A 20,538-nucleotide genomic window follows, 5' to 3' on the forward strand; every position below is an offset into this window, starting at 1 on the left:
TGAGGTTCATTCTACCCAAATTTACCATCAGCCCTACGCCTCCCCATTTTTTCCAATGAGCTCAGTGCTGGGCTCAGTTCCTTTCTCCCTCATACTCCAATTCAACATCCCCATTTCCTCAATCTACTCATTTCCCATGATCCTCTATTCCACCTCAGCTGCACTCAGATATGGTAACAGCCTTGATCTTGCCCTCATCCATAAGTGGTCCATTTTTATGATAGACATATCAATGATCAACTATGGTCAAATCCAACATTCCTTTATCTGATTTTAATCCATCATTTTATCTTACTCTGTACCTTACTCCTTCTAAACCTATTCTTTGTCCTCAGCATGACCTCCAATCCCTCTACCACTGAGTAATTTTCCAGGCCACCATCCCTGTAGTATAGCCCGGCTACACTCTCCTCACTTCCTCCATGTTCCTCTGTCCTATCACTACTCACTCCTTACCAAAACCCAAAACTATAATATTTCCGCCATATGCCTTCTTTATTCCTATTCACAAGATACTTAACAGAGCTCAAGGAAGTCCCAACAATGCTAACAAATTTATGTTCTATAATCTCAGCTGGGCTCTCAGTACAGCAAGGCAATCCTTCCACTTCTCCTAATTAATTTTCTATGCCACGTATTACTACGGCTTTTCCAAATCTTCTGCCTTCTCATCAAGGCTCTCACAGAACAGCTTCTCCCTTACTCTGCTAGCTGAGGATTTCACCTCATAGTTCACCAAAATCGAAGACAAATGTCCTTGACCTGAGGTCTCTCTCCTGCCTTCCTACTTGTCTGACAGCCCCTTGACATCTTCCCACATTATTTCCTCTTTATACTCCAGTCTCTGTGGAAGAGATGGCCCTTCACCTCAGTGACAATAAACCCTATTGCCCACACTATCACCTCCAACTCTTTCTCTCTAACCTTCAGTCTTTGCCTATCTAGTGGTCCCTGCTCTGCTGCCTTCTCACCATATCTTCCCCTTCCTCAAAAATCCTTTACTACATCTTACCATTCCTGCTAGTTTTAGTCTTATACCTCTCTTTTCTTTCTCATTCAAACTCCTCGAAAAGGCCCTCTATGCTCAGTGTCTCCACTTCTCTCTCCCTTTGAGATCTAGAGACTGACCTCATCATTCAGCTAAAACTGTCCTTTCAAAAGTTACCTGTGATCTCTTGCCAAATATAATAGTCTTTTTCTGAATTCTCATCCTTTATGATCTCTCAGGCAGCTAGGTTCCTTAACTGTAAAATGAACATCATAATAGCAACTACTTCTCGGGGTTGTGATGCGACTCAAAATGGCTTAGCATAGTGCCTAGCACTATGAACTCTTAATTACCCTTCCCCTCACATCAATCTATCCTCCACATAGGGAGAGTGATTTTCCTAAACTGCAAGTCTGATCATGTCGCACACTTGCCCCTACTCATAAACTTCAGTGGCTCCCCGTTTCCTCTGGAATGAAATATAAATTTCTGAGTCTGGCACTTGAAGCTCCTCACAACCTGGTCCCTTCCTATCTTCCCTATCTTCTTATATATTAACCCCCCTCTGGGGGCAGCTAGGTGGCACAGTGGATAGAGCAGCGGCCCTGAAGTCAGGAGGACCTGAGGTCAAATCTGACCTGAGACACTTGATGCTTACTAGCTTTGTGACCCTGGGCAAGTCACTTAACCCCAATTGCCTAAAAAACACACACACACACACACACACATATTAACACCCTCTGCACAATCCATGATCCAGCCTTCCTGCTATTCCACGCACATAATATGTGGAATGCTTCATCTCTCATCTCCAAACTTTTGCACTGACTCTCACCCTTAAAATATTCTCCCTTCTCACTTCTTCTTCTTCTTCTTACACCACCTGGTTTTCTTCAACACTCAGCTCATGCTCTTCCTTCCATGTGAAACCTTCCTTGCTCCTCCCAACTGCCAGCAGCTTCTCCTCCAAAAGATTTTGTATTCATTTTGCATATATTCTGGATGTATTCATGTGCACCTGTTGACTTACTTTCTAGAGTGGAAGCTCTTTGAAGGCAGGAACTTTTTCCTTTTATCCTCAGTGCTTAATAGAGTGCCTGGCCCATAATAAGTGCTTACTAAATACTCATTGACTGATTGACTAGTAGTTTTGTATTTCACACAGTTTTTTGCACACAAAGTAAGTTTAGTTTAGTGATTTGATAAGTGAGTACAGAGAAGAGTTAGCACCAAATTCGATCAATCTAATTCTGGTAAACCTCTCTTTGTTTATATGAATATAAAAAGGATCAGCAGTTTTTGTCAACCTAACAAACTCCTAATTTGGGAATTTCCTCTACCTTTTAACTCAACCTAGCTATCATTTGAGGGACTGGGACCAGATTAATCAATCAATAAACACTTATTAAGTGCCTACTCTGTACCAGGCAGTGTGCTAGGTGCTGGGGATACAGAGCAAAAATGAAGCTCCTCTTCTATCAGAAGATAGCCTCAAAGGTCCCATCTGCTTCAAGTCTTTGAGTCTGTGACTTGGTAAATAAGTCCTAGGGTGATCCCTGAGGCACATAGACATTCAAGGTCTTGTCAATAAATGGTTCAAACAGGATTTAAAACCAAGTCCCCAGTTCTAAAGCCCAGTGCTCTAACCACTATGAAACACTGCCTCTTTTTTTGGTTTAATGGATAGGGATAGGGATGGGAATAGTGATAGGGACAGGGATAAGGACTGCACCTGTAATTTATTTGGTAGAAGTAACTCCATCTACCAGTAGTGATTGGCACTTTAGGCTTACAGTCCTACAGCGATGCCCAAAACAGTGAGATGTTGTGACTTGTCAAGAGTCACAAGCCAATATGTGCTCATGTTCAGTAGAAGAGATTTTTTTTTAAAAGAACCTTAAAAAGATGCCAGAAACCACTTCTGAAAGGTGACGTCATTATTGACACATATCTATCATTATGGTCACAAAAGCCAAAGGCTCATAAGAGATCTGATATAGGACCACACAAATGATGCAGAGAACGGAAGGAAGGCACACTTTAACCAAAGTCTACATGATTGGTCCCCATGAAAGAATATATAGCAACACAGATAGCTAGCAAGCATGCAAAAGTCATGAACCTCAAGAGGTTGTCAAGAATGTAATAATAAACAGGATAATTATATAATAAATAATTAAATAATGAACAGGAATTCACAAAGCAATCAGATAAATTCACAGAGGAAGCCATAACACTTTCTATTAAGGGGAAGTTAATAACAAGTCCCAACCAGGCGTGGCTGATACCAGGAAAGACAACTATAAAACACTTTCTTATAAAGAAGACAATACCTGTGTCGTTATGTTCGTTTCATTCATGAGGAAACAGTAAGAGATGTTCCATGACTTAGTCATGGTCAGACAGATATTATGTGTCAGAGTCAGATCTCAAACCCAGCCTCTCCTACCAAGGCTCCTTGGTCACCATCATCAGCTCAGCCTCTCCCATCAAGGCTCCTTGGCCACCATCATCAACCTAACCTCTCCCATCAAGGCTCCTTGGCTGCCAACATCAGAGACAGAGCCTTCCATTAGACACACCTATCCTGGTTTTTTCTTAAATCCCTTTGATTGAGATGGATAGATGGATGTGACTCCAGAAAAGGAAATCCTAAATCCACTGCAAGGCCTTTCTTTGAATCCCCAGTGTTTAGCATAATATTTGATTAATACATTCTTGTTATATGAATAACTGACAAGGCTCACTATTGTTCAAATTAAGAGAAAAGCATAGAGAAGATATTTTGCCAAAACCTTAAATATTCAGAAAGTTGATTCATTCAAAGGCACCAGTATACAACACAATGCACACTCAACCAGTAACACACCTGCCTTATTACTAGGGAGGCAACATAAAACTCAGGCTACAGCCAGACTCAGGTTGACATTCATGCTTATGCTCAGACAATCTCTCAGGGGGACAAAAAGTCTTACCTGCCAGAATATACTATCTATCGTGTTCCCAAGAAAACCATCTCGACCTTCTGATGACACCAGCTTGGGGCCCAGGATTGTCATGAATTCATCAAAATCCACCTGGCCATCCCCTGGAGGGAGAAGAAATAAACATGATCCAGCCTGTACATGGATTTGAACTACTAAACACAATGTAAGGAAGAAAACTCCTCCCACCCCCATGGCCCCTTCCCTAGCTCTAGGTTCTCTTTCCCAGCATGTCATTTACAGATAGAGACATGGAGGGAGGTTAACAGCAACCTGTAATGATGTTTTCATGCTATTATTAAATATCAGCAAACTGTCAGACCTTTGAATGTACAAGAAATGCCTCTCTACTCAGAGGTGGATTTGTTTGCCCTTTAAAATACTTACCATTAGCCAAGCAACTTTCAGGCTAATGTGGAAGGGGCAAACAAAGCCCAAGAATCATTTTTCATGATCCAATTAGAATCAGCGGGTGTAGTACTCTGGCCCTTTATAATGATTACTCCAGAGAAAATTGGCATCAAGATTATGCCATGACCCCTCATACTGGCCAGAAACCTGAGCGTGGAACATAGGGTCACAGATTTAGAGCCAGGAGAGAATTTAGAGGCCATAAGTCCAACCAAGTGCCTCATTTTACATATGAGGAAACTGAGGACCAGAGAATTTAAATGATTTACACACAGCTAGTTAGTATCTGAGGCAGGATTCAAACTCAGGTCTTCCAGACTCCAAGACTAGTTCTCCATCCATTGCACCAAAAAAAGCAGTCTAGAATTGGAGTCAGGTGACATTAGCCAAACTTAATCTCTCTGGCCTCAATTTCTTCATCTGTAAAATGAGGGGGTTGGATTAGGTGACCTTTGATGCCCTTCCTAGCTCTAAGCCTATGAGATTATCAGTGATATTTCAGGTCCTTCTCTATAGAATCATAATATGGCCAACATGGGGCCACCAGTGGGATGCTACCTCTATGGGTCTCTTTACTCTTTGATTTCTCTGTACCATTTAACCCTGGTGGCGGTGGCCATCTGTCCCTCCTTGATACTCTCTCCTTGCTTGTTTGTGGTGTTGCTGCTTTCTCCTTCAACTTATATAGCCAGGGTGCTTCAATTACCCCTCACAAATCCTAAGAAGGGAAGATGTACCCCAAGGCTCTGTCCCAGACTCTCTTATTTCTATATAATCTCTCAACGGTCATCTCTAAGGAAATGACTCCCCAAATTAAATACCTAATCCCATTCTCACAACAAAGCTCTAGTTTCAAATTTACATTTGGCTCCCAGATATTTCTGACCACACGCCTCCCCTTTCCCTACCCCCAACTCAATGTGTTCAAAATTCATCATTTCCCCTCAAAAATCCTGTACTTCTTCCCTGTTTCCTGATTTCTGTTGATAGAACCACCATCCTCCCAGTCACACCCTGACTTGGATCCTTCATGATATCTTGGAGGCAGTGTAGCCTACATGATAGAGTGCAGACAGGAAGACCTGGGTTCAAATCTTGCCTCTAATATCTACTAGTTGTGTGACGCTGAGTGAGTCATCACTCTGAGCTGGTACAGTTGGCCTAAATAGCCTCTAAGGTCCCTTCCAGTTCTGAATCTACGATCCGACAATCCTTCCCATCTCACCTTCCATAAATTTCCATGTCCCAACCATTCTGTCTCCACCATTTGCCTCACATCTGTGGAAGTCTACATAAAGCAAGAGCTCCGAAGTGTTGCCAAAGTTAGGGAGAAAATGATGAAGAGACAGAGTGTGAATGGGCTGTCTATTCAGAGCTGGAGCTCCTTGGAAAGTCACTCACTGGCCAAAGTAAGGGTGGTCCTCATTCCTCAGTGGGTGTGTTCTTCTGAAGAGTAGTTAACAGCCTGGGATCAGTTACAAAATGTTTGCAAATGTTCAAATGGAGGAGCCAGGCACTCCACGACACATCATAATGCCTTTCTGGAAGCAGATTTCCCAGCCTCCTTCACATGAGGAATGCATTAGTGCTCCTCCCACCCGCATTACACAACAATCATTTAATAAGTGCCTACTCTTCTCCGAGTATCGTGATAAGCACTGAGGATAGAAAGAAGCTTACATTCTAATGGCAAAGACAACATGTACATATATAGATCTATACAAGATACAGACCAAGCAAACACAAGGCGACCTTGCATCCAAGGGGGTTGGAAGCTGGGCCACCAGGAAAGGTCTTTTACAGAAGGGGACATGTCATTCACATAGACACCAACCAGGTCCAGTTCCTCACCAGCCCTTGGCTAGACTGTGATAATTCCCTCCTAATTGGGATCCCTAACAAAAGTCTCTCCCTCTTTACTCCATCCACACAATTTCCAAAGTAAGAATCAAATACATAGATCTGAGCTTGTCATCCCATCATTTAAAAGGCTTTGGTGTCTCCCTGTGGTCTATACGATAAAAACACAAACTTCTTAATTTGACATTCATGGCTTTCGCCAGTCTGGCTCCAAGCTACCTTTCTGACTTTATTTCACCATGCATCCTTTTCAAGCCTCTATCTTCTGACCAAGATGGACTACTGACAATTCTTCAGTTTCATTCATATTTCTCCTACATTCATGCTTGCATGCAGACATTCTCATATTCATGCTGCCCCTTCTCTACTTACTGGAACTCTCTCCTTTCTAGAGGTAGCAGGTGGTGCAGTGGACAAAACATTGGACATGGAGTGAAGGAGACCTGAGTTCAAATCTAGCCTCAATCACTTACTTGCTGTGTGACCTTGGACAAATTATTTAACCTCTGCCAGCCTCAGTTTCCTCAACTGTAAAATGGAGATGATAATAGCACCTACCTCCCAGGTTTGTTGTGAGAGTCAAATGAGATAACATCGGTAAAGTGTTTAGCACAGTAGTAGGCACCATACAAATGCTGATTGTTTCTTTACCTTCCCCTTCTTCCTTCAAGGCATCCTATGTACTTTCTCTTCCATGAAATCTTCCCTTTCCTTCCCAAATAAAAGTTTTCTCTGCCTCCTCAAATGTCTTACTGAACCTTATCAATAAGATAATGTGCCCCTTCTACTCCCTGGGGATAGTCCCTTCTCCCCCGGGCCCTACTTACTCAGATATGCGTCCTAGCCACCATTAAACTATAACCTGCTTGAAGACAAGAATGATTTCCATTTCTGCATCCCTGGCACCTAACATGGAGTTTTGTCCATGGGGGATAGGGCAGCTAAGGTGATTTGAATTTTAGTCGTCTATAACCTCAAGCACACTCATCAGATGATGCTAGCATTGGCATGTCAGCAGCAATAGCCATTTTTCACAGATAAGAACCTCTCGTGGTTCAAGTGCTCATGACTGCTTGGATCAGGTATAAGGGCCATTCATATTTGCCCCTAGTCTTTTTCCACGTCACACTCCAAAATCTCCTATGTCCTACCCTAGGGCCTAGTTTGATCACCAATGGCTGGAGTGCTCCTATGTAATACCTCTGAGAGTGCTTTTTGATGGACTTTCTGGCTGACCAGTTAGAGACATATTCCTTTGGTCTCATCAGATCTAACAACAACAAAAAAAAAAACATTTATATAGTGCCTACTATGTGCTGGGTACTGTACTAAGCACATTATAATTATTATCTCATTTGGCCCTCACAATAACCCTGGGAGGTAGATGTTATTATTATCTCCATGTTACAGACAAGGAAATCAAAGCAAGCAGAAGTCAAGTGACTTACCTAGGGTCACACAGCTAGTAAGTGTAGAGACAGGATTTGAACTCAGGTGTTCCTAATGTCAGGCCTAGCACTCTATCCACTGCACTACATACCTGCCTCATATCATCATCACCATCACCATCACCATCACCATCATCATCATCATCATCTTTAAGGTTTGCAAAGTTTGAACAACCTTGGAAAGTAGGTGTAATTTTACAGTTGAAGAAACTGAGGCAGACAGAGGTTAAGTATAACACACAGCAATGAGGTGTCTGAAGTCATATTTGAATTAAAGACCTGAATCCAAGTTCCTTTCCCTTCTCTATTTTTCTCCTTATTTTTTTTTCTTCTTCTACTCACATCCTTTCATTCTTCCTCTTGACTGGATTTTTCGAGCTACATCTACTTATGGAAAATGACTTCCTCTTACCTGTGACTATTTACACTGAAATGATGATATCATAGGATTGTAGATTTAGAGCTGGAATCTTCTTTTCACCTGAAACTCATACATAAACACATATACATCTTGAGTTCAAATCCAGCCTCAATCACTCACTTGCTGTGTGACCTTGGACAAATTATATAAGCTCTGCTTGCCTCAGTTTCCTCAGCTGTAACAGAGAGAGAGAGAGAGAGAGGAAGAGAGAGAGACACAGAGAGACCAAAAGAGAAGAGAAAGGAGAGACAGATTCAGAGAGGTAAGAGAGAAAGAAGAGAGAGGGAGGGAGAGAAACAGAAAGAAAAGGGAGGAGAGGGAGAAGAAAGAAAGGAAAGAGAGAAAAAATAGAGACAGAAAGTAGGGAAATCAGAAAGAGAAAAAGGAGAGAGACAGAGAGACAGAGAAAGAGAGAGAGAGAGAGACAGAGACAGAGACAGAGAGAAAGAGAGAAAGCAGGGACTGTGTTGCTTCTCTTTTTCTTTGTACCCCAGGTGTTTAGCACAGTGCTTTGACAGGGGATAGGACAACCTGTGATTTCATTTGTATAGAGAGCTACCAAGTGAAAAAATTCCTTCTACCAATGCAGGTTGGCACCTTCTCTGCAGCTTTATGGACATTAATAGGTAGCTCTAGAGTTGGAAGGAACCTTAAGAGGTCTTCTAGTCCAACCCCCTGATTTAATTTAATTTAATTTAATTTTTTCAATTAAAAAGTCTATTTTTCTCCCTCTTATCTATCCTTTATTGGAAGAAAACTAAAAGTGTTGTCAATTTTGAGTCATTTATTTATTTTCCCCAATCACATATGAAAACAATTTTTAACATTTGTTTCTTAAAACTTTAGTTCCAAATTCTCTCCCTCCCTCCCCTCTTCGCACTGAGAAGGCAGGCAATTTGATCTTTGATTCTCATAACAAATATACATAAACAAGCAAGATAAATTCCTACATTAGCCATGTCCAAAAGATCTATGTCTCATTTTGCATTTTCAGTCCAGCATCCTCTCTTGACCCTTTGGAATCATGGCTGGTCATTGCATGGATCAGAGTGCTTAAGCCTTTCAAAGTTGTTTTTCTTCCTACTGTTGTTACTGTATTAACTTTTCTCCTGGTTCTACTCTCTTGACTTTTCCTCAGTTCATATAAGTCTTCCCAAGTTTCTCTGAAACTGTCCCTATGATAATTTCTCATAGTACAACATTATATTCACATGCCATCATTTGCTCAGCCATTCTCCAATTGATGGGCACTCCCTTAGTTTCCAGTTGTTTGCCACCACAAAAAGAGCTGCTATAAACATGTTTCTATGGGAACGAGCCCACTCATTTTACAGATTAAGAAAGTAAAGCTTAGAAGGGTTAAATAATTTGTCCCAGGTTATACAGGTACTAAGAGACAGAAACAAGATTCAAACTCAGGTCCTTTGACTCCAAAGCCATCATTCTTTCCACTGCCACATCCTAAACACTCTTTTCCATTGCCTGGACCTTTCCATGTTCCAAATCTGCCTGAGAAATTTGTTTTATGAAGTTGGAGGGGAAAAAAATGTTGAGTCACATTTCAATGGTCCATGCCAATATGGCTCTCTTTGGAATGGGGCTCTCATTCCCACAGACCTAACTGATGGTCCCATGTGGAAACTGGAACGTGTAGTGGGCAAAGTTTATCCCAAGAAGGGAAATCAGGGTCTTGTTCAAACAGTTCCGTGAGTGTCATTTCTCATTACCATGCTGCACTTGGCCCTCAAAATGAACCATTTAAAATGTATAACTGTTCGACACCATTTAAATGGCTGAATTTTATACAAACAAATTCCTACTTTGGGTTGAGTTTCAAAGCAATGGTCCTCATTCAACTGGCCCCAGGGAATACTAATTCTTTCTTTGGATGGAAGTGTTACTAATAAGATTGTGCTATTCTAAATGCCCCCAAGTTTGTGAATCAAGAGTTACTCCAGTGACTTAAGCATTAATGACCAAGCGCTGCACAGTTCTGACCCTCTCACCACCTCCGTTATCTATAAATGATCCCAGGCCTTCCTGGGCATGATCACTTATGGATTATGGGTACAAAGCTCATCTTCATGCAGTGTGCAGTAGGAATAGAACAGACTGCAAGGAGGAAATAAAGAATGTTTGTAGATAAGCAAGAGATTGCTTTCAAATAGTTTTCCTTAGGTTTTAAGAGGAAAATCAATGCATTTTAATAAGATTTTAACAAGGACTGGCACACTGTAGTTGCATCTGTCAGCCTGTGTCTTTGTCAATGGCCCCATCTTCATGGCTTGTCTGCCATGGATTCAGAAGACTCAAACCAGGGCCAAGATAAAAAATAAGTCGAATGTCCTTATGATCATATCATAATGTTATAGAATGGCTAGAGTGTTGGACATGGGTTCAAATCCTACCCTTGCCACTTCACTTCTCAGCAACTTGGAAAACTCCCAAGGATGCTTCTACTAAATCACATGTGGGTTGTGATGTGCATTGATGGAGGGAGTCCTTACACTGGGATTCCAGTGCACCAGTGAATTCACAGACATTTCATGATACTTTGGTTGTTGTTGTGTTCAGATCTGTGATTTCATTAGTAGAGGGAACTCCAGGTAAAGAAGCTCCCTCTAGCAATGAAGATTGGTGACTGCTCTGTACCTTGTAGTCTTAGAGAATTGCCTGAGGCCTGGAGAGGTTAAGTGACTTATCTAAACTCACACAGTCAGTCTGTGTGAGAGTCACAGGTCTTCCTGAGTCTAAGGCCAGCTACCTATCCACTACACCACACTGTCTCTCATACAACTCACTGCCATCCTCATTTGTTTATAATCTGAGTTACTTTCAATTTAACCATTCCTGCCAAGCCTTCACACAGAAAGGAGAGGGTCAGGAAAGCTTTCCCAATGACCCCTGTTGAGGATCCTCCATTTCCTACCTTCAAACCTTGCCATGGCTCCTAATGTAGTTGTCTTGATTCTTCTACCAGCTAAACAAGAGCCCTCAGATTCCAAAATCTGAAAGCAATGAACAGCACTTGAGCACCACTCAAAAGCCATCTCCTTCTGCAAGTCAACAAATATTTATTAAGCACCTACTGTGTGCCAGGAACTGGGCCAAGTTCTAGAAGTTATCCTGGATTGATCCAAAGTAGAAGCCAGGTTTTTTAGCCTGTTGCCCACACTAGCTGAATTGGTGACAAACACAATCTTGAATTCTCCCTTAACACGTGGAGTCATGCTGCCCCCCGCAACACACACATTCACATAGACATCTCCTAGACAAACCAACCCAGTGATCAAGATACCTGGTGAGTCTACATTCCCTCAAAACCATAACTTGCAAACTCCTACTGATACATTTACTTTTACTGGTCAGCCAGAGGACACAAGTGAAAGAATTTAATGAAACATCAGGGCAAGAAAAATAGCAAGAAATTATTTTCCCCATAAACCTAGGGCATACTTTCCCACAAATATATACACCATAAGTGGGAAGAATGGACATGCCTAGGGAACATATATGGAAAAGCATACATGTATGGAATATGTGGGGCCAGGGTGCAGAAGGAGAGGGGCAACTGTCCTCCAGCCCCCCAAGGAGAACAGTATCCTCTGGTTAGGTTGATAAGATGCTTCTGCTGCATGGGCATAGGCTCCCCACTGCTCTTGTCTCATGTGCAATCTCTACTGGCCATGTAATCCCTAGGGTAGGGTGGGCTAAGTTGTCTCTGTTGCTCACCACTGGTCTTGCCTGTCATACAGATTCTGTTGGGCATGGAGTCTTTGTCTGGGGTTGAGATGGAGCTTGTTGTCTCTTCTTGTTTCCCACAGGTCTTTCATGTTTGCTTTTTGTTGATGCTCTCCTGGATCTCTGGTAACCATTTAATTAGGTGACTGAGCAACAACCTTGACATGCCCATAGAACAATCTTGCAAACATTGCAAGGTTGTTAGAGACTATAAGGCAATAGCTGGCATCTTCTCTTTCCCACACACCCGAAGCCAAGCAGCAAACCGACTCACCCAGCCAAGTAGTGATGCCACACCCTGAAAGACGCCAACCCAGGGGAGTTCTCATATTCATCCTGTATATGATACATGCATATGGTCTCCTCTAGATAGACTGTAAGCTCCTTGAGGTCAGGGAGAGTTTTCCATTTTGTCTTAGATACTAAGGGCACCCAGCACCAGTAGGTTCTTAATAAATCTTTGTTGACTGACATAGTGGTTACTTCATAACTGCTTGTTGATTAAGTTGATTAAGACTAACAACTGGGAATACAGAGGAAGGAACAAAGGTCATAGAAGCTGAAAGCCAGGATCTCAAGGACCTCCAAGGTGGGGGAAATCTTTTGGCTTGTGCCACAGTAAATGGCAAAGCTTCAATTTTCTTCATGTAATTTTTTCTGATAACGCATGTGTATTTTTTATACCTGACTGTGCCCAGCTGGTGCCACCATCCAGACCCCTATGAATTGGTGCCACCACCCAGACTCCTTTGAATCCCCTTCTACTAGAGGGCTCCTGCTGCCATGACTCCCTACGGTGATGGTCAACTAATTAGTGGCAGACAAATCCTGGCAACTGCTTGCTACTCCCCCTGAGTTCTCTGTAGGATATGAGCTGAGGACACGCGGGCTTGTCCTGTTTTCTAATGTTTCACATCCATTAGCCATCTCCCTGACTGGTCGGTAAGGTCTGAAGGGTGGGAAGCGTGGCTTATGTTTCTCTTCTATTCCATATCCCACATCTATCCACAGTGCTGGGCCCAGAGAAGGCACTCAATAAATACTTTCTGGTGGGAGAATAATATTCTATTCAGCAGCCACATAAGTAGAACCAGTGACATAATACTTCTACCATTAACAGATTGCCCTTCATATTGTTATATATCCTTCCTTTTTGAAGAGGACCAGTGACATCACGGGCGATGTCTTGACTCGTGTGTGAATTGGATTTAAGTGAGGCAGAGTTGCGCAAAGTCACCTGCCTCACTGTCTGCCAGAGTCATCGAAGTTCAGTAGCAGGACTAAAGTCAGGATGACTGGCGATGGTCCAGGATGTAGTGGATAACCTTGGGGTCTTCGATGTGTGACCAAGCTCTAAGCGCTCCACAGCACCTGCTTTAGCGTCCTTCATGGCCTTTGGAACCAATCATTCTCATTTGTCCATTCTGCTGAGGATTGTCTTCACATGCTTGGGGTAGACATCCTGTAACTCACCAATGGGTTTGAGACCTTAGTCCGATTTAGCCCATCTGCTGAGGTAGTATGGCCACTGCTCATGCTACAGCTTCTTGGAGCCACAGGTGAGAGTTGAGTGCCAGGTGGACGTCAAAGGTGGATGAGCATCCCTGAAAAGGGCTGGTCAAGCCCTCACACCAGAGGTACTAATCCTCCCTGAACACCCCATATACCCCACCCTTCATGTGAGACTTGTACTGTCCACCCAGAAATCACTTTGTATATATTTGATAGTGAGGCATGGTAGAGAGAGAGTCACATTGGTAATCTCATAGTACCAAGAGTCAGGACATCCTGGGCTCAAATCCTGCCTCTGACACATACTGGCTGTTGATCCTGGACAAATCAGTCAATTTCAGTACCTCATGCAACTGGAAAAATACAAATTGCAGAACAATTGCCATTTCTATTGGTAGAGGAAATTTCCTTACTTAACAGCTCCTCATACCCATGAAATCATTGGTCTAGGCATGCACACGTGGACACATACAAATATTCAGACACATATACATATGTACAATGTAATCTATATGTACATAATTATATGTATGCATATATGGATTTATATATACATGCAAATATAAATGTATACACATCCATACATATGTGGATATATACATACATATATATAACATGTGTGTATATACACACACATATGTACTTTTACCCCACTGGTGAAGTCCCCAATGAACTGATCAAGTCTTAAAGGTGTCAATAAAATGTCAGTAAGGTGATTTGTATCCTGCACTTTCTTTATCAGGAGTGGACCTCTTTGATTAGGTCAAGAAGGACAGCAAAAGTCACTGAGCTACGTACAAAACAGCAGCCAGTCCAGTCGTGGGCCCAGTCAAGAGTGAACCAATTTAGTGGTGGAAAGAAAGACAGTCCTCCTCTCCTTTCCTCTCTCCCTCCTTCTCTCCCACTCTCCTGCTCCTGCCTGATGCCTCTGATTTGAGTTAATCATCTGAGAAACTGGACCAGATACAAGTAGCGCATCCAGCTGGGATCAGAGAGACTGAACCAGTAGGAGCGAACCTGTCTACCTGGGAGCAGTAGTCAATCACTCAAGGAAAGGCAGCTTCAGGGAGCATGACCCTTTGTGTCAGAGGACTGCTGTCTGTGGATTCTACAAAGGCACCAGCTCTCAGAGCCCGTAAGAGAGCTCTGCCCAAGGGGAACTTCATGAGGACACTCCAAGGGAAAGAAGGATCTCCAGTAACAAGGAACTTGGAGCCATATATATTCCCAAGGTCTCTCCATGTGGCCTTCCTCACTACCTTTGTACATTTGGAAAAAAAAAACATAAGGAATGAGAAACTGGACAATTTCACAGGAAACTGGGAAGATTACCATGAACTAATAATGCGCAGCCCTACCAGAACCATGCACCTGCTTTCCCACAACCCTTCCGGCATTTGTCATGTCGATTTAATTTTCCATTCTCTAATGATTAACAGTTTAGAGCATTTTTATATGATTGTTGGTAGCTTATATTTCTTCCTTTGACCATTTATCTGTTGAAGAATAGCATTTTGTCTTGAATCGATTCCTTATTTATGTTGAATATATTAAAATAATGAATTAATTCCATTCCTGAATTAATTCCTTATATAGCTTGGAAATGAGACCTTTATCAGAGAAACTTGTTGTAAAGATTTTTCCCAGTTACCTATTTTGTAAATTAATTTTGTTCCCATTCTCCCCACTGAGGCTATGTGTATCTATGGGAGAGTGTGTCCTAGACTTTGGGAAAAATATTTATGGAACTGCTACTATATAATCATCTTATTAAATGTTGTTGTTCAGTCGTTTCAGTCATGTTCGACTCTTTGTGACTTCATTTTGGAGAATTTCTTGGCAAAGATACTGGAGCGGTTTCCCATTTCCTTCTCCAGATCATTTTACAGATGCAAACTGTAGGTAAAGAGGGTCAATTGATTTGCCCAAGGTCACTCAGCATCTGAGGCTAGATTTGAACTCAGGTCTTTCTGACTCCAGACCCAGCACTCTATCCACTGTGCCACCTGGCTAACCCACCTTATTAAATACCTTTCCTAAAAAAAGTAATTAGATCAGCCTGATAATCAATGGGAAGGGGGAGCAGCTAAGTAAGTAAATAGCAGAGCTGAGATTTAAACCAGGTCCCCTTACTCCAAATCCAGCTCTCTTCCCACCAGACTACTGGGTGTCATGGTTATACGAAATCTCCCAATCCTCCATATCATGCAGAAACCAGCTTTCAGTATCACAAAGACAATGCTCAGAATCAACCAATTTTAAATATCATTCAATCACATTTAAATAGCATTTGACAAGCTGCACAATCACCAATCAAGGCACTTTACACTAAACAGAAAATTAAACAGGTGAAAAAAAAAATTAGACTGTTCCATCTCCTCCCCTCACCTCCAATTTATCATTGTTCTCATCAACAAATATTTATTAAGCCCCTGCTTTGTGTCTGGCCCTATGCTAGGCTCTGGGTTTATGAGTAGAAGGAATGAAGCAATCTCTACTACCAACAGTCTTATAACCTAATGAAGGAGATGACAAACACATATATGCACATACAAAAATATATACTCCATAAATATAAAGTTAATAATACAAATATATTCAAAGGAGTTAAATGAAAGGTAGTTTGAGAGAGAGGGCATTAGCAGTTGATGGAGGGAGAGATTAGGAAAGGCTTCATGCAGATGGTTACCTTGGCTCCATCTTGAAAAAAAAGAGGCACTTTGTGAAACAGGATATACCAGGCATAGGGAATGGCCCATGCAAAAGCCTAGGGATAAAAAGGTTTTCCAGAGCCCTGGAAAGAGGTTGGCAGGAAGGCATCAAAAGGGCCCAATATTAAACCGTGTAGGCCCCACAGGGTCCTTGGTAGCATGTATGAAAGCTGATGGCTAGATGCTGGACAGGAATTCTGTGTTGTCTGTTCAACAGCTACAAGAAGACGTCTGTCTATGGCACCAGATTTGTTCATTCCTATCAATGAAGACTCCAGCACCGAAGGGAGGAGAGGGAGACTGGGGGAAGGGGATGGACAAATTAGCTTCAGGAAAATCATGCAGGTCCCTTAGCTCAGGATCAGATCAAGGCAGAACATGGAGTCTAGTTGAATGAAGAAAGTGACGGTTGCACTACACCCTATTGCTCAGACTGCATCTAGAGACCTGTAATCAGATTGAGAACTATCCCTTAGGAAGGACGTTGAGCAGCTGACGGTGCTAGGCTGAAGACTATGCCAGAATCCAGGCCATCTAAGTTAGAATGAAAAATCCTGGGGACGGTTAGCCTGCAGCAGACTCAGGGTGGGAACCTGGTGGTTGTCTTCAAGGCTATCACACTAAACAGGGATTAAAATTGTGCTGATTGGCTCTAGAGGGCAGAATAAGGAACAATGATAGGATGTTGCAGAGACATATTCCAGCTTGAAGCATGGAAAACCTTCCTAATAGTCAGAGCTGTCTAAAAGTGAAAGGCAATACCTCTTAATATAGTGGCTTTCCCTTCACTGGAGGTTTTCCATTGAGACCCAAATGATCACCGTTTGGGTGTATTATAAAGAGAGATTTTTTTTCCAGCACAGACTGGGCAAGCTAGCCTTAGAAGTCACTCTCAACTCTGAAATTCTGTTGTCTTAGCAATTCTATTTTTTTGGTTATATTAAATATTTATTGATTTGAAAATATTTTAAAAGTAGATTATCTCTCCTTATTTAAAAAAAAAATCAGAGGGCAGAAGACAACCTCTAGCAAAGTCACAGCTCGCTTAGCCAGGGTTGGCCCCCTATGTTGTGGTTAGCCCTTTTTACTGAGTTCTATTCTCCAGAAGAAAAATGACCATAAATCAAGGCATTCCTAGGGCCATGTCATCCCAAAGATTCTAATATCCTCCTACATGGCTGAGGAGAACCCCATCACCCTCTCCCAGCCTGGGATTATTATGACTTCCTGCTGGGCATGTGTTTCCACTTCCCAATGTCTATATAAACTACAATTCTCATCTGACCCAAGACCCTTCATGCTAGTAAGCTCCAGAGAAATTATTCCACCTCCAGTTATGATGTTATCTGCTTACTCGAGCACAAAGCTATAAATACTTGAGTAGCCCCTAAGAGCCTGTGGAAGCTAAAACAATTGGAATTGGTTAGACCATGTCCAAAAGGCATAGCCACGAATGGATCTCTTTAACACTGTGACCCCATGTCCGATGGAAAACGACTACTTCAAAAGTTGGCGGTAACTAGCCTGGTAATGTGAAAAGAGCCCTGGCACTCAGGTCAGAGAAACGGTGTTTAAACCCCACATCTTAAACTTACTACTCGTGGGACCCCAGTAAAGTGACATAACCTCCCTGTGCCTCAGTTTCCCCATTTGTAAAAATGAGGAAGTTGGACTAGGTGGCCTCTGAGATCTCTTCCATCTCTACATCAATGGTATTAGGATCTTAGTACTTTGAAACCTGGGGAAGAAAAATCTTAAAAATTAAAAAAAAACAACAACAGGGCATTGTCCATCCCAGAAGGACAGCTAGGTTGTGCAGTAGATAGAGTGCCAGGCTGAGAGTCAGGAAGACTTTTCTTTGGGAGTTCAAATCCAGCCTCAGACACTACTAACTGGGTGACCCTGGGCAAGTCACTTCACCCTATTTGCCTCAGTTTCTTCACCTGCAAAATGAGAAGGAAATGGCAAACCACCAGTACCTTTTCCCAAAAAAATCCCACTGGGTTCATGAAGAGCCAGACACAACTGAAAAATGACTCAACAACAAACATACCAGAATTTCCTTGGGATCACATTTCCTTTGTGACATCAAGTTGTGAGACAAGAGTGAGATCCCCCAGCAGGCATTATGGTGTGGGGCAGAATGTAAGGTGATAGCAGTGTGCAATCAACACTATGCATTTTTAAAAGAGGAAGAGTCAAAAATAAATACACAACTCGCAGGAAAGTCTCCATTTCAAACCCAGCCGTCGACAGGGCAGGGCGGAATCAGGCTGGAAAGTTTCAATCTCACTGACAACTGCCAGTGTTTGAGTGTGGGCTTTGCTCCTAGCGTGGGATATTTTCATAGTTCTGATCACCAGACTTCCTCATGAAATGCACTAAGGAAACCTAAATGTTCTAGGCCCACAGTCAGGTGCCAAAGACAGACATATGCAGAATCCATTTCCTATAAAAATGTCTATTTAAAAAGTAAAAATCCAATCAGAAAGGCTGAGACAAACCGCACTTGGGAATTTCTGGACTAAAATTTAGCCAGCTCTCATCATCAGGACTTTTAGGGGAGCTGTTTCCTTTGCCCTCCTTTTCCCAGTTCCTCTCTCCTTCTCTCTCCTCACACCTCCCCTCAATGGATGCTCAAACCTTTTCATCTGTAGTTTTGTGCTGTCAGGCAAAATTTTCCCAATGACGATGATAACTAACATACATAAAGATGTATATAAATGTTAACATAACATTTATATAAACATATATGGTTATGCAAATGTTCATTGATTGATTGATACGGCATTTTGAGATTTGCAAAGTGCCTTACATAAAAAGCACCCTCTCTCAAGTCAACAATCATTGATTAAATGCCCACTGTGTGCCAGGCACCATATTAAATGCTAGAGGCACAAAGAAAGGCAAAAAATCGTCCTTGTTCTTGAGGAGCTCACAGTCTAAAGGTGGCAGAGGGGTGGGGAGAGACATGTAACCAACTATCTATACACAAGATAAATTGGAGATCATCATGGAGGGAAGCCACTAGAACTAAGGGGGATTGGAAAAGGCTTCTTGGACAAGGTGGAGTTTAGCTGTAACCTGAAGGAAACCAGAGAAGCCAGAAGACAGAGATGAGAACAGAGAGAAACCCAGGCAGGGGAGACAGCCTGTAAAAATGTACAGTGAGGAGATGGAGTCTTCTGGGCAAGGAAATGCAAGGAGGCTGGCCTCACCAGATCACCAAGTGCTTGGAGGGAAAAAAGTTGCAAGAAGACTCTCTGAGACCTCTTCAGCAACCCCAATTTGAAATTGTGGGCTAGGTTGCTGGCCAGTTACTGAATCCTTCTCTCATGGTTCTGGGGGTAACCCTGCAGGGTTAGGGCTCTTAATACTGTCACTACCAATGGGATTCCCATCAATTACCAGCCAAACAACTAGATTTTAGAAAAATTCTTACAAAATTGATATGCCATGATCAGTTGTTACAAAAGTAATGCTCCCAAATTGAGGGTGCATAAGGGTAGCTAGGTGGTGCCGTGCATAGAGCACTAGGCCTGGAGTCAGAAAGACTCATCTTTCTGGCCTCAGACACTTACTAGCTTGGTGACCCTGGGCAAGTCACTTAACCCTGTTTGCCTCAGTTTCCTCATCTATAAAATGAGCTGGAGAGGGAAATGGCAAACCACTCCAATATCTTTGCCAAGAAAACCCCAAATGGGGTCATGAAAAGTTGGAAATGACTCCACAATAACAACAAAAATCCTCTTACACACAAAGGTCCCTTGGGAAGGCAGGCTCAAACTTTGAACAAAATGGTAAGGAGGCACATATGTAGAAAATGGTGGCAAATGGTAAGTACATTTCCTGGTTACCGGGCCTCCTTTATCTCCCTTGTGGACTCCTCTTGAGGTTTCTCTTAGGTATAGCTTTCTCTTGGTCTCCAAAGGTCAGTGCTTTTGTAGAAGCCATGGCTAACTCTTCTCTCCATTCATGAAGTAACACTCCAGGAAGCTACCTTTCCTTAGCATTTCCATTGTTTCCCCTACTGGTATGACATATAGCCTGGCATACAATCGGCATTCAGTCAACAAATATCAGAAGTGTTGTTAAGTGATTAACACTAGAGGATATGAATCACTTATTTTATACTTGACTTGATATCAATAGAAATTATCGAACATCATTCTATAGTCTTATCTCTGTATGATTTAACATAATGCTGGAGTTAAGGAGAGGCTTCAAGGATACATTTCATTTTGCTGAGCCAAATGCTTTTTCAAAAATAAATGAAAATCAAACAAAAAAAGTAGACAGTGGGAGCTTATATTCTTCACACTTCTCCATTGTGTGACCATAAAGATGTGATCTATTGTAGAAAAACATCATTATGGTCTTTTCTGCTTTCAAGGCAGCCCTTGATTTGATAGATTGATAGATAGATAGATAGATAGATAGATAGATAGATAGATAGATAGAT

General features: G+C 42.1%; 1 protein-coding gene across 1 annotated transcript in view; it reads right to left on the reverse strand.

Annotated features, from left to right (window-relative positions):
* CALN1 (calneuron 1) overlaps positions 1-20,538 on the reverse strand; it is a 452,243-nt gene that overhangs the window by 193,721 nt on the left and 237,984 nt on the right. The window contains exon 4 of the mRNA XM_027861507.1: positions 3,964-4,076. Coding sequence (XP_027717308.1) covers positions 3,964-4,076 — 113 coding nt within the window. The remainder of the gene's footprint in view (positions 1-3,963; positions 4,077-20,538) is intronic.

The sequence above is a fragment of the Vombatus ursinus genome, unplaced genomic scaffold (assembly GCF_900497805.2).
Source record: "Vombatus ursinus unplaced genomic scaffold, bare-nosed wombat genome assembly UNPS02014768.1, whole genome shotgun sequence".
Taxonomy (NCBI): Eukaryota; Metazoa; Chordata; class Mammalia; order Diprotodontia; family Vombatidae; genus Vombatus; species Vombatus ursinus.